Source organism: Rhamphochromis longiceps, linkage group LG9 (genome assembly GCF_057381845.1).
Source record: "Rhamphochromis longiceps isolate RC_006_pf linkage group LG9, R_longiceps_female_GT1.1, whole genome shotgun sequence".
In the NCBI taxonomy this organism is placed as follows: Eukaryota; Metazoa; Chordata; class Actinopteri; order Cichliformes; family Cichlidae; genus Rhamphochromis; species Rhamphochromis longiceps.
In genome coordinates, this window is record NC_140565.1 from 20,172,044 (window position 1) to 20,187,437 (window position 15,394).

The 15,394-nt window shown below is 40.0% G+C and overlaps 1 protein-coding gene and 1 non-coding gene across 2 annotated transcripts in view; one reads left to right on the forward strand and one right to left on the reverse strand.

The window, feature by feature from the left end:
- The window catches only part of flt1 (fms related receptor tyrosine kinase 1), a 48,798-nt gene that overhangs the window by 21,749 nt on the left and 11,655 nt on the right, over positions 1-15,394 (forward strand). The window contains exons 11-19 of the mRNA XM_085418691.1: positions 942-1,065; positions 1,538-1,646; positions 4,584-4,886; positions 9,243-9,389; positions 9,461-9,592; positions 10,507-10,613; positions 12,644-12,779; positions 13,233-13,337; positions 13,449-13,562. Of these exons, the coding sequence (XP_085274817.1) occupies positions 942-1,065; positions 1,538-1,646; positions 4,584-4,886; positions 9,243-9,389; positions 9,461-9,592; positions 10,507-10,613; positions 12,644-12,779; positions 13,233-13,337; positions 13,449-13,562 (1,277 nt within the window). The remainder of the gene's footprint in view (positions 1-941; positions 1,066-1,537; positions 1,647-4,583; positions 4,887-9,242; positions 9,390-9,460; positions 9,593-10,506; positions 10,614-12,643; positions 12,780-13,232; positions 13,338-13,448; positions 13,563-15,394) is intronic.
- trnav-cac (transfer RNA valine (anticodon CAC)) lies at positions 12,033-12,105 on the reverse strand. The gene has a single exon. It is a non-coding gene; the product is annotated as a tRNA-Val (tRNA).

Sequence of the window (15,394 nt, forward strand, 5' to 3'; positions counted from 1 at the left end):
ATATTTTGATAAACATTTAAACAAATTTCAGTAAATTACTCTAAATGCATATATTATATACAAATTAAAAAAAATCATACTCAAAATTATATCAAGTTTATTAAAATAATGAAATCCTGCACTTATTTTTACTACACTGGGAACACCTTAAAGTGTGTTTAAGAAGGAAATAAAATTAATATCTACAGATTACGATACTATTAACATCATTATTATATTGCAAAAAAATAACTCACTCCTGGTTGTATTTTTGTTTCTCTTTACATCACATCATATTTGATCTAGATAATTTCAATTCATGAATTTAGCATTTAGCATTTCCTACACAGACTAATTACAAGAAATGGAGAGAAAAAAAACCCAAGCGATGATCTTCTCTCCTAGAGTTGCGAAACTAACTGATCAAGCAGTCTGTGTATTAAGGCCCCACCCAACTCTTGTATAATTTAAGAATTTTTTCGTCATGAGGTGATGTGCGTAAATAACCAAAAAGCGTCTTGCATAAGCTCAAGTTCCCACAGCTCCTCCGGTGTGTAATCTATGGATTTAAACTTGCAAGAGTCATTGAGGGACAGGAACTCGTGTCCTGGAAATGTGGGCTAATTTGTTAAGAATAGAAGGAAGTTAATCGGCAGGATGACAATACCACCTCTGCATCCTTCATAGATGAACAATCCAACATTACATAGCACTTCAAAGATCCACTATTGTCAGTTTGCAGGGCAGGGAAAGACGACATGAGGCTATTGACAAAAATGTGGTGATAGTAACGATGATGTGATTCATGGTTTAACATCAAGCAGCAGCTGTCAAAGCGTTTTCCTGATGTTCTGCTCTTCCTCCTGCTGAGCACAGCTGAGAAAAACACTTGCACACCTGGAAGCAGCCAAAAATTATTTTTGTCAAACACAGCTGAGTCCCTCTCTTCCTCCGCCTTCAAGGTGTGTGTGTCCCACGTCTTCCTCACTATGGAGCCCTGTGACAGAGAGTCTTCCCGCCTCGTTTACACACAACCACATCCTGAGTGTTACGCACAGAGAGGAAGTGCTTCGGGGGAAGAAAAGGGTAAGTAAAGAACAGAAATGCACACTGGGACTGACAGAAAAGCTGTGATATATTATTGTAGAAAATAAGCTTTAAAAAAAATCCCAGTTTGCTCTATAGGAAAAATTTCATGTCCAAATTCTGGCATATTCCTTTCCTGCAGGTGCACTAATCCAAAAAAGAGTGTGCATAATATTTTAAACCTCTTATTAAAGGGACACTCCACTGCACACGCTTGCAGGTTCCCTCGTAGTAAAGTCTCTCCCGCACACACTTAGAGCTTCTCACCTATAATACGAGTGTTGACCTACTAAGTTGGAAATGGGCAAGAGGTCTGGCTCAGAGACCGCTATTGTCTTCTCAGTGAGCCCATGGAAAACATGATTCCTGCCATCAGTGGCAGAGGTAATGAGCCTGAACTTTATGAATGTGGGTGTTTTTCATAATGTCCTAAGTGCCGGTTTGTTCATGCGGATGTTTGTGCTCTCCATAGACGGTGGGGGTCCTGACTGTCGCAGAGGCCTTTGTGTCTGGAGTGTATCGCTGCATCGCCTCCAACTCTGCGGGGGCAGACCAGCTAGACATCCACTTCTACATCACAGGTGATCCCAGACAAGATCAATCATTGTGGGAGTTTTCTTTCCTTATTCCCACATCATAAACATGGAGTAAAGCTTCTGCTTGATCCTTTGTACATTAACTCGAAGTCTCTTTATGCAGAGCCTGCATGTTCCCAAAATAGAAACGCCAAACTATCTTATACTTATTTGATTATTTTACCCATTCAAATATATAGTTAGATTTCTTTTAGTTTTTTGCAGATTTGACTCTGCACACCACTATAGTGGAATTTCAAACATTCAAGATGAAACTGCAGAGCAGACTCTCAGATTTAATTCAGGGACTTTAAAAAGGTATTGCATGAATTGTTTAAAAATGACAGCTTTTAACACAAGTCCACCCTTTTTTAAACACTCAATTAGATAAACTAACATAATCTTAAATATAAGGATTGTTTTTAATATTTGGATAAAAAAACCATCTGCAGTCAGTGACTCTCTGTAGTGTAGAACCCATGAACATCACCAAATGTCCTGTTTTCGTCCCTAAGATGCTTTGCCAGGTCTGCAGCTGCCTTCAGTATGTGGGTCTCTGTGCCTTCAGTTTTGTATTTAATACATGTGAAATGTGCTCTGTTGGGTTGAGATCAGGTGAATGACTTGGCCACTGAAACATATCCCATTTCTTTGACTTAAGAAACTCTTGGGTTGCACTGTCCAATCAGTTTTGTGCCGTTTGGCTGAATCAGAGCAGAGAATAGAACCCTGTACACTTTACAATCCATCCTACTACTTCTAGCAGCTCTCACATCATGAATGTACAATAGTGCCTTAATTCCTTTGGCAGCCATACATTACTATTCTGTCACGAGTGGCTTAAAAGCTGTGACACATAATCAGACCATTAGTCAAGTAAAACAACAAAAACATTTTATTTGAATTCAACAAAACTCAATGAAGTTACAAAGGAAAAAAAAACATTCCTCAGTCAGTAAGTGAGTAGTGTTGGCATGTTTGCTTTTTGCCTAACGTGGTGAGTGAAATGTTGTTTGGGTAGAGAGAAAAGGAAAAAGGTCGAGTTGTTTTTCCCCCCGAGGGAGCAAATGGAGTGCGCGTCTATACTGGTGAAGACTGGGCCGAGGTGTTCCCAGTCACTAATAACTCAACCACACCCGCTGTGCATCTCTAACACAAAACACACAAAGACAACCTGCCAGCCCAGCAACCAAAAGAGGCAGGTTCATCACGTTGTCTCCACTATGTTTGACAGATGATGCGGTAAACTTCATGAGCTGTTTTCTCTTCATTCTGGTGCAAGTTTAACTTGGTTTTAATTTTTCCAAAGATCTTTTTTTCACCAGTGCAGGCTCTTTTAGTTTGTTTTTTGACAAAGTCTAATGCTTCCTTCTTGTTCCTGAATGTAACCAATGGTTTGTACCTTTGCAAACCCTCTGTATTTACACGCATGTAGGTCTCTTCATTGTAGACCTTACAATGATGCATCTACCTCTTCGAGACTGTTCTTGACTAGATAATGTGATGGGATTTTTCTTAACCATGGAAAGAATTCTGCGATCATCCATTTTAGTCACCTTCTCTGGTATTTCAGGCCTTTTGGTGTTGCAGAGCTGGCAAGTGGATTCATGAATCATTATTTTTAAGGAGTATAATAGATTATTTGGGTTTTTTTAGTCTAATGATAACTTTCAAGGGAAAAACTGCTTGTCGGCCAGTTGACCTCTTACTTCTGTGCCTCTAAAAATGTGGGACTGTGTGTAAGAACAGTTAATGCAATACTTTTGCATTGAATTAAAGCTGAAATCCACAAAGGCAAAATAGCACACATGAAAAACACCTTTATTCAAAAACTTAACTGTAAACAACTCCATTACTAGCATGAAGGTTAAAATCCTCTGAAATCTATGATTCATATTGATTTGCTTTTTACACCAATGCGCGCACACACACATTCATGCATTCCCTAATGGCTGGCACATTTTCAGGGTTTTATGATGAACTTGAGCTTACAACATCTTTACTATGTTGTATGAAAAACAAAATACCCTTCAGTCAACATTAGCAGTAAATGAAGAGGCCATAAATATGTGCAAATGTGCATACAAGCTTATTCGCATAATGATCATGTTTGAAAAACAAAAAAAGATAAGGATATTGAGTATTGCAAGAGTATTGCAGCAAGATCACCACACTGATATAAAAAGAGACCTTGTTGTCTCAGAGCAATGGATTTAAATGGTTGACAATAATAATAAAATAAAACTGCAGTCAGTATGATGCAGATATACTTAAAGCCAGAAGTGTGAATTACTGTTCAGATACAAGAACTGAAGTAAAGCTGAGCAGAAATGCCTGCACAAAGATATCAGGCAGAGTTGAAAATACCCGGTAGCACATAACAGTTTGCATGCATCACGTACATTTCGTACTCTGTAGTTTTGCATGCCATGTGAAGTGTGTTGTACAGGTAAAACCTGAGTGTGTATGTGTCTGCAGTCAGGCTGCGCTGAGCTTTTAGTGTGTGAGCAAGAGCGAAACAGGAACCTGGCGCTCTTATCATTCCACTTCCCCGTGCAGCGCACTTCCTTGGACTGGCAGGTCCACTTATTTCGGGAGGCCTTGGGGTGTTCGAGAAAGATAAACACTATCTGCCATCAGGAAACTCTCAAGCCGTTTCCACGGGAAGTTTCAGATGGCTAAAGTAAATAAAAAGCCTTTTTACTGTATTCCACTAGCTGCTTTAACCCACAATAGCCATTCAACATAGTCATCAAATGTTATAGAAATGAAGACTTGGTAGAATGAGCTCTCCTGGTTTCAGGCACCAGTCAGGATCCAGACTCGCATGTTGGGAAACTGAGACGGCTTATTCATCTCAGTGGAGGGTTATTTGTTTATACCTCCTCCTTACTTCTTCTTTCCAACTAATCCATGTATTTCTCTGCTCTGTGTCTCCATCAGATGTCCCTGGAGGCTTCTGTGTAAAGCAGCTGGAGGAGGCCAGAGAGGGTGGAGACCTCCACCTCACCTGTTTAGCCAATAAATACCTGTACACAGCACTGTCATGGCAGAGAGTGAACAACACAGAGGAAGCCCAGTCTCGCGGCTTAAATAATCAGCAGTTCACATTTGGAGAGTTCTCCAACTCGCTGGTCCTGTTAATAAGCAACCTGACGGCCAGAGACAGTGGAGCCTACAGATGCTCCGCCCGCCACATCGTCACCGGGCAGGAGACACACCTGGACACACAGGTGGAGGTGACAAGTGAGTAATCTCAACCTAACGCACTCATAAAGAAGAAAGCTTTTTTTTTTTACAGTACCCTTTTAAAACTGCACAAAGCTTTTGAAGATAAGTGAAACCTATTGTAGTTTGAACTGTTTTGCTTATGGCGATCTTTAATATGTGTTTGCAGACTTACAGAAGGAGTTTAACTTAAAATTAATTTTCTATAAAAAGAAAAGAAAAAAAAGGACATATTGAGGACATTTAAACTCACAGCCTCTTCATGTTGTTCTAGTACTTTATGTTGCAGTTGTTTGCAAACACACACATTCACAGAGGTCTTGCTGCTTGGGAATGGGTCCCCTTAGTTTCCTGGGGCCCCACCCTAGCTTTGCTCTTGCACTCCAGCTCAGCACCTCTTTCACGTGGGAATGAGCTCTTGACTGGAGGAAGAGCACACAATGGCACTTCCCACAATGCCACATTTACAGGCCCCTGTGCAGCGCTGCAGGAACAATCAGCCAATCAGACACTGTCAAGCCCCAGCCCTCGCAGACAATCATCAATTGTTGTGCAGGAGGAAGATAGAGGAAACAACAATCAGTTGCTGTGGTTAAGTGACTTTTCTTCGTGTCTTTTACGGCTGTTCTGAATACAATCAGGGCTTAGCGCGTCAACTTCCTCCCACGGGACACCCAGCAAGGGAATTACTAGAGATACGGGGTGACTAGGATGAAAGAAGTGGTGGTGGTGGGGCTGGAAAAACAAGAAAAGGGGAGAAACGGAGAAAAATTTTAAGCATAGAGAGTATGAAGTCATCTATTTTTATTATCATGTATCGTTGTGCAGTTATAGTGTATAAGAGCTGTGTTGGCCTCATTGTATGCACTCACGCACAAGCAGCTGTCCGCACAATGAAAATGTTCTGAAATTAGTTTTGGTTTTTCTTTTGTTTTTAGTTCAATTCAGTTTCACTTCATTTCCGGAGTGATTTTTGATTGTTTCAGCTCAGTTTTTCTAGTTGGAAAATCCGTAGTTTTACTTTCATTTTTATTACTTTCACTTTTACTCCTTTTATTTATCACTTCAAAACAGGAGTCACTCTCTGTCTATGAATACACACAACACTTTCTGAACTCAAAGTCGTGTCATGTAGACATCCAACGTCTTAGTAAAGAAAATGTACCAAAGCTTTGTCCAGAATGTTGCGTTGACGTAAATTAAGAACAATTCCTGGATATTTCTATTTTATTTCAGATGGCTTATTTTTTTTAACCCCTTCACACTGAATGAGTCAGATTTGTTACGTGAGTTTTTTGTACGTTTTTGAGACTCCTACAGCAGAAGTGTGATTACCGCCCACACTAAAAAATTGCACACACCCCTGTTCTCTGCTGGCCATCGGGGCAGGGGGGCTGGGCGCTCAGGTATGTACCAGCTCACTCCCGGTGACTACTTGGCAGGGCCTGGTGCCTGTTGCTCGGTCAGGCCTCTTCCGGGGCAAAGGGGGCCCTCAGGCCTCCGGCCTCTGGGTCTGTGACTCGGTTCACTCTGGCACAGCTGGCTGCCGGCAGAGCCGGCGAGAACATCACTGCAGCCCCCTCTGGCTTCTGCTCTGAGGCTATTGGGTGACCCCTCATCTGGGGCTCTCCTCAGCTTTTCCCAGGAGGGTGGCATGGATGCCCCTCCGGTGGTCCTCCTTGGGCTCCCGCACTTTGGGGCCTCTGGATGTCTGGGGCCTGGAACTCCTTCATGCCCTGGGGGACAGGGCTATGGCTCTCTACACCCTCTAGCAGACCATTACATGGGGAAACCTTTTGAATACAAGCGCGCTGATGCACACAGGTGTGCAAACGGGTGTTCACTGTTCATAGACATAAACTACACCTTTATTGGCTGCTATTTCCAAGCACATTGTGCGCTGTCGGTCCTGCTTGCTACACAACAACATTCAATATTTAGTATTTACTGCTGTTTACACTTAGCTAGATTAACGTGATGGTGTTGTGTTTAGTATGTTGCTCTGTTTTGTTTTGTTTTGCTTGTTTTCACTTCTTTTTCTCTCAACAGGTGATCCAGGAGATTTTTTTTTTCTCTTCTTTCTCTTTTTAAGTGCCCTTTCTCACTGTCCCTCTTCCCTTCTGTTTTTCTTTTCCTTCATCTTTCTTTCTCCCTTTCCTATCCCTCACTCATGTCTGTCCCGTCTGTAACAACTGAAAATAAAATAAAATAAATAATAACAACAAAGGTCGATCAAATGGACCAATACGGCAAGGCCGTGATGATCCATTTGGCAAAGTAAATCCATTGGGTCTCCTTGTTGGTCTTCAGAAAACAATTCTGACGGCTAAAGAACCAAATGGGACAGGCAAAAATAAAATAAAATTTAAAAAATAAAATTGCACAATAGATTTTTAAGCAATAAATTGAAGGGAAGAAATGTTGCAAATATAATGCAAGTTAAAACTCCAATCCAAATTAATTTTTTGTTGTTTTTTGTTTTTTTAATCTGTCATGAAGTTCAATAAAAACTACTAATAATAATAATCATTTTTATTATTAGTTTTTCAGACTTAGTTTGAGTTTTGAGTTTAATTTTATTAACCTTGAATTCACCCCATTGTTGCTGCTCTTTGTATTGCAGGGTTATTAATAAAAAAAAAAAGGCCCAAGAGGACCCAAACTTCAGCTGAGTCACAGGTTTAAGCCAAGGCCACTCTTCCACGTGTGTCACTACAGCATTGTAGTTATTGTCCAAAAGTGGCACGGATCCAGAAAACTATGGGAAACAAATAGCAGCAGTTTCACTTTATCACAAAACTGTTCAAGACTGTAACTACGACTGTGACTACTGTAAAAACTGGCCGTTTTGGGGTTTTTTTGTTAATTATCAAGTGGTGAAAAAACAGATTAGCCCACAAGAACTGAGAAGTTCTTATTTTTAGTTCTTATTATCAGCAGTGGGTAAATGGATCCTTACTGTACCTCAAGTTATGTAGAGACTATAAAGTTACTTTAAAGGTCAACTACGGGGACTTTTAGCTCAAAAGGTGTAACCAAAATAATCCTAAAATGATCCAAATGTCTGCTAATTTAACATTTAAATCACAGAAGAAGAAAACATCTATGCAACTCCATTCATATTCATCTATACATTTATTTATCAATTATTCAAAGTGTCACTACTGGTGACACTTGCAAGTAGCGTACAGCTGACAGTTCGATATAAGGTGCCAGACGACCCAAACATGAGCAGCTGTAGGGCCAAAGTCAAGGGCACAGTTGTGTTTTTCCATGATAAAGAAAAATCTGTTTTCATCAAGCCCATTCTTCTACATGTGTCACTACCAGCTCATACTTATTGTCCAGAAGTGGCACGGATCCAGAGAACTGTGGGAGAAAATAGCTCTGGTTGCATTTCTACAGATTTTAAATAATCCTCAGCAAACAATAATCTTACAAATTTATGTTTGTGTGTGCGTGTGTGTGCAATTAATGCCATATTCAGGTGACTCTGTAGTTGTATATACAGCTAAAATACACAATCATCATGTATTTTGGCTCATGATTCCTGTTCTGGTGTATTTTTACTGTTCAGCAGTCACTAATTTTGGCCACAACAGGCAAAGCGGAAAAACTGTAATGAAGAGTATGAAAATGAACAAAGTTGGCAATAAGCAAAAGAGACTTCCATTTCCTTAGTTAGTATAGATCAAAACAGAGCTAAAAGTAGACACAGCAGTGGAAACTGCAAGAAACAATGTGCTCAAAGTACAAATTATTCTTGCAATAGAAATGTACAAGATGACACAAACGTCTGAAGCTCGCTAATGTTTCTTTATTTCATCAAAAAGGAAAATAACTCACTATGGCATAATGTTACCATACAATCAAAGTGGAGATGATTTTGCTTTAAACAGTACTCTGGTGTCTCGGTAATCTGTCAAATGAATGTTTAAACTTGATTATTTTTGTGTTTTTTCCTGCAAAAAATATTTGTAAAAAACTACTATACGTCTTCAATAATGATATGAAGTAAAATCAATCGCCTACCTCTGAAATATAGTGGAGCAGAAGTATAAAACAAGGGGGAAATGGAAATACATGCATAAACCACAAGGACAGTATAATTAATGCATTCAGTTAGATTACACCCAAACACTCATCTGTGCTGCACTGTTAGATGCTAAATATCCTCAAGGAACCACTGACACTGCTGCAGTAGTTTGTCGAGGAACCACTCAGAATGTTTTTGAGCTCATTATTATTATTAGAAGTAGTACTAGTGGCAATATAAGTCCCATAAATACACAATCTCTCAAATATTACATGAGACAGATTAAGCAGAAAATTCAGATTAAAGTTATCATAATTCATCTCTTTCTCCCCCTTCAGTCCTGGAGCCTCCTGTCCTGGTGAGTAATTTGACAGATTGCACCGTTAATGTTAGCAGCTCAGTGACCCTCAGCTGTCCATCTCGAGGGGTCCCACCCCCAACCATCACATGGTACAAAGACCAGCGTGCTCTGCTGCAGGGATCAGGTAAAGAAATTTTAACGCGTAAACTTTAGCGGTAAACCGGTGGTCTGTAATTTATTTGATGCCGTCTTTAGGTATTGTTATATCAGCAGAGGAAGCAAGGCTCCATATTGACCGGATCACAGTGGAGGACGAGGGTCTCTATACGTGCCAGGCAACCAATGAGAGGGGGTCTGCTGAGAGCTCGGCCTACATATGGGTTAGCGGTAAGAATCGCTGCCTTTTAATTGGCTCTCCACACAGTTGCCTATGTAACACATCCATATATAACCACTTTTGAACGTGCTTTGTTTTCACGTGTTTAAATAGGTGTGTAATGTGGATGCAGACATTTAGTAAAGTACATCACATTGTTTTGATGTAGTGTTTATACAGAGAGTGTGTCAGTTCTATTAATGGAGGATGATGAACGTCTGTTTATTAATTTCTAAGTAAACATTGATCAAAGTACGTCTTAACATAAACGTACTCAGCCTTTTGTTCAGTTTCCCTCATTCACACACCCACCCACACACACACACACACACACACACACACACACACACACACACACACACACACACACACACACACACACACACACACACTGACGTCCGGAGGTAGTAGAGGAGGCAGGACCTCTGGGGTTCCTCCCAGTCCAGGTCTGGAAAAAGAGAACTGACCGTGTGTGTGTGTGTGTGTGTGTTGTTGTGTTCGGATCAGTGAGGAAGGAAGCTGTCTCCCATTTTTATTTCCTCCGGAAGGGTCCGGCCTACGTCTCCAAGAGGCTCCACATAGTAGTGAGCTGGGCATTTCTTCATCATCCCATTAAAAAGATTTGAAAATAGTAATAAACCCACATTTAATGAGAGGGAAGGATGATGGTCTCTGTGCGTTATGTGACCTTGAAATCACAGTGACCCCATTCGGATGGATAATTAAAGCATCAAGTACCTCAGTCTGATAAACTATTGTAATTCTCATAACTGCAAAAAGGAATAAACATTAATTTTATCAATTAATATATTCTTTTATGTACATATATTCTACCCTCCGCTGCTCAGGATTTTTATGTAGAGTAAAGAATAAATACCTTGAGACTTAAGCAGCATTAAGCTACTGGGTGTGTTTATGTGTGCAGGTGCTCCAGAAAGCTCATTTCTTGAAATCCCTACTCTCACCTGTACCTGTGTGGTGGCTGCTCTCTTTTGGTTTTTGATCACGCTCTTCATACGAAAAATGAAGCAGGTGAGAGGATTATTTTGCTTGTTTTTTTTGTTGTTGTTTTATGCATAATGAGAAAAATATGTACTATCACTTTTATGTTTTCTATACTTCATATATTTGAAAAAGTCCTAGATTGCTTTTACAGTATGCTTTAGATCATTATCCTGTACACTTCACAATCCATCCACAGTTTCTCTCTTTCTCCAATCTTTTTTTTTCCTCCCATCATTTTGGTAACCTTGGTTTCATCTGTCCAAACTAGTTTTTCCATGACTCTTTTTGAGGCCCCTTGATGTTGCAGAGCTGCCCACTGCATTCCTTCTTTTTTCCTCTCTCGCTGATAGGTTTATTTGAGCGTTTTCTCGGTCTAATAATGACCTCTGTTTCTTGGAATCAGACCAGCTCCAGATCTTTCATCTGTTTAGTTTGTCATTAAAAGAAATGGGGGAAAGCCCTCACTGGCTTATGAAACTGCTTGCCAATTATTTCTGAGCCTCTAAAAACGAGGCAATCTGTATAAAAAATGTCTATAACTCATAAACAGTAAATCCAATACTTTTGCAAATCCCTGTAATTAAAACTGAACATCTTCCACTTCTATCGCATCCACTGTAATTATGTACAGAGGCAACACTACAGTAATAGCCATTATCCAACAGCCATGTCGACATCACAGGTGCTGATTGTGAATAATAGAGCTGAGCCTTTTTGCTGCGCAGCCGCCTTGTGTTGTGATCCTACAGTGTTGTATATGCTATTTTCATCTGTTTGTCATGTGGCTGAGTGTTTCTCACTCTCCTGCCAATTTGATTGCCTCACAGCAGTTTGCGTACTGTCACTTTTATTTTATTTGTCTAAGTGTTTCCCACACTGTAGCACTTCTGCCCTACCATTATCCCACTTATTGGACTTGTGTAATGCGACTCTGGCTGATGTTTGGTAGCTTTGGTGGTAGCTTTAGATGGGCAGGAAGAGGCTCCACTTTTACTCTTAAGATCCGCTTACCCCTCCAAGTTGGCGCAGGTACTCCATCCTGCAGTCAGTTATGTTTTCTATGTCTCTGAAAGAATAACTGATGGAGGATGACCATGACAAATGCCCATCATGTTTTGGCGATCATCCTGAATTCACAGAACCAAAGTTAATTGTGTTGGGATTGAGGGCGATTTTTCACCAGCACCTCAGCTCTTCCTTTAACCTCCCTCTCCTCTTTCACATGTTTTTCTCAGTGAATATTTTTATGCTAGTAAATAACAATTTCCGTAATAATTTTATTTTCCTAGACTGATGCAAGGTGTTTGTATATGCTTAAAGAACTAGTGGCTTAGATTAAACTAGATGATTAGATGATACTTTATTAATCCCTCGGGTGGGTTCCTCCGGGATATTCAGTTATTTATTTATTTATTTATTTATTTTAGAGAGATTAAAGTAAAGGTCTGTTTCTGCCCGGTTTCGAACCGGGGACCTTTCACGTGTGAGGCGAACGTGATAACCACTACACTACGGAAACCGCTCGACGGCTTAGTCTACAACAGAATATACAAATTAATGCGTTGACATCGATAGGCACAAAAACAAATTAATTGTGCATTTGAATGCACAATTAATTTGCACAATTTAAATTTTTTTTTCCTTTTCAACGTGCCGTTGTTAGAGAAAACGGTTGCTAGGGTGCAAACTATGCTCTATGCTGGTACATTTATATACAGTAATAATAGTAATAATATGATACATATAAAATATATAATATCGTATATTATAATAGAATATGATAAATGAAACTAGCTCATTAAATAATAGCTTTTGACGACATGATTTGATGACAAATCTATGATTTTAATGTCTCCTTTATGCATAGACAAACCTTTTAAAGATGCTCTCAGCTTCACAGTAACTAAAAATCTGACTTTATAGTTATTTATGTCCGCTTGCTTTTCAATGTCTCAGAGTCCCTCTAAAGCTGATCTGCCAGGTTCTGGATGAAAAACGGTAGTAAGTATTTTCTCTTTTCTTTTTTTCTTTTAACTGATACCGACTGTCTTCCAAAGCCCAACAGCTCATACACCAAAACCGAGTACTTGTCAATCGTACTGGACACAGGAGAGGGGCCGATAGATGAGCAGTGCGAGAGGTTGCATTATGACCCCAACCAATGGGAGTTCCCCCGGGAGCGCCTGAAATTAGGTATGCTGGTTCAATCTATTAAAGAAAATTTGTTTTTAGCTGATACTCTTGTGTGGGCTGAGATCAGACTGATGTTGTGAATGCAGTGGGAGCGAAAGGAGGTATTTAAGCCCACGTAACAACACAAGGATTTTCTCATAGACCTTATCAGCTTATTATTGGGAGTGACTCTCATTCCATTAATCAGACTTTTAGTCTGTGTTGTCTGTGCTCAGCTAATTAACCCCAGCATGAGACATGTAAACAGTGTTTACCGAAACTAATCAGCTCTTACGGTCATCAGGGCGGGATTTGGACAGATGGGCAGCTGGTACGGTCTAAAGTCTTCTGTTATCAGCTCCTCACATCTGGATTGGATGATAATCATAATTAACTGAGTTGTTTTAAAAAGACACAAAACACACCTCCCGTATCCGTTTCATTCACATTCTCACGCTGTCTTTTTTCTCTCAGGAAAGCTTCTAGGCCGTGGGGCCTTTGGTAAAGTCATGCAGGCAACTGCATTTGGTATAGACAACGGCACCAGCTGCAAGACTGTGGCTGTGAAGATGCTCAAAGGTTGGGTCCATGATATTCGGTTAAATTTAACTACCTAAAACCCTTACCCTTACCTTATTACTAAAACCCTTTTCTGACACTCACTTTACTATTCTTCCTTCTATCCACCAGAGGGCGCTACAGCCAGCGAACACAACGCATTGATGACTGAACTGAAGATCCTCAACCACATTGGAAACCATCTGAATGTCGTGAACCTTCTGGGAGCTTGCACCAAACCAGGAGGTGTGTGTGTGTGTGTGTGTGTGTGTGTGTGTGTGTGTGTGTGTGTGTGTGTGTGTGTGTGTGTGTGTGTGTGTCAGAGGTGGGACCAAGTCATTGTTTTGCAAGTCTCAAGTAAGTCTCAAGTCTTTATCCTCAAGTCTCAAGTCAAGTCTCAAGTAATGTCAGGCAAGTCAGAGTCGAGTCTCAAGTCACTGGTGTAAAAGTCCGAGTCAAGTCACAAGTCTGAAATTTTGAATTTCAAGTCCTTTCGAGTCTTTAAAAAAAAAAAAACGAAAAAATAATGTTGCAGTTATATGCTAAATGTAAATATTAGACCATGTAATTTTAAAATCTGTGTTTTTCTCAACACATGACAAAATAGTGAACTTAGAAAATATACACAAATTGTGAAATTGCACCTCTTTAAAATGCAGCTCAATTAAACCTAGCTCCAAGAATAATTTTCACGGACAGTTCTGAGATAAGCTGCATGTTATTCTTGGATGCGGTTGTAGGACCAGCTTTAAAATCGCATGACAAAAATATCATACACATTAAAAAAAACTGTATCACCAACGTAGCCTGGACAACATTTGCTAGTTAGATGAAGTCAGCTATCTCATCTTAGCATATTTATATGCATATTTATAATCATACGGTTCTTGGAGTGAGCGCATACGATCATGAAGTTTAGTAACTTCAGGTCACTGCAACAAGCCCAGGTACAGTTTACCGACGGATGGGTGCAGGACCTTGAAATGCACCGTGTAGAACGAAAGACCATCGTACGTATCATAAGTTTACCAGTCTCACAAATTGTCGTCATAAATACACATTCGTTAACCGTTTATTAATAGGACCTTTGAGCTCAACGTAGTGGAAATAATTTCTGGTACCCATCACAGAAATGTAGCAGTGACAATAATACTGTATGCTGTAATCGTACTGGGCAATTAGTGATACAAAAAACCTGTTTTATCCTGTGAATAAAAGTATATGTTTTTGTCAATGTACCATAATAACAGAAGCGAAACGCAATATTGTGTCAGGACAATTCACTATTTATGCACAATAAATAAAGGAGCATAGCGCGACAATTTCTGTTCAGCGCCAGACTTGCTTGTAACCTATATCACCAATTATGTTAAGAAAAATGACGCATTAACTACTAAAAAACACTGACCTTCGTGTAAATGCTTGGAGCAGACTAACCTGTGAGCTGGAGTGTTCTGGGACGTTATATTTGATCTTTGAATGGCTGCAATCCAGGCCATCCGTCGCGTCTTTGTTACTTCGGAAACATGGCTCGAACAATTTCTCCTCAATGAGGTAATCCGATAACAACCGATCTCTTTACCCGTCGGCTTCCCGTGGCTGTCATGCGACCGGCTATTGCAGTTAATAATAAAACGGCTTCTTGACATTTTTGTGTTTCTTTTTATCGCTGTATAACTGATTTTAATTGAAAGCCTGCGTGCGCTAGTACCGCTTGCCACGAGTTCCCAGAATCCTTTGCGGTTCTACCCGTGAATGACGTCACATTTTCAATCTCTATATAATATGCATGTTAAATTTTATATTTGGGGTAAAATATCAAGTCTTTTCAAGTAAACCGGTTCAAGTCCAATTCAAGTCCCAAGTCATTGGTGTAAAAGTCCAAGTCAAGTCACAAGTCTTAGAACATTTTTTCAAGTCAAGTCTAAAGTCATAAAATTAATGACTCGAGTCCAAGTCATGTGACTCGAGTCCACACCTCTGGTGTGTGTGTGTGTGTGTGTGTGTGTGTGTGTGTGTGTGTGTGTGTGTGTGTGTGTGTGTGTGTGTGTCGAGGGGTTTCCATGCATTTGTCACCA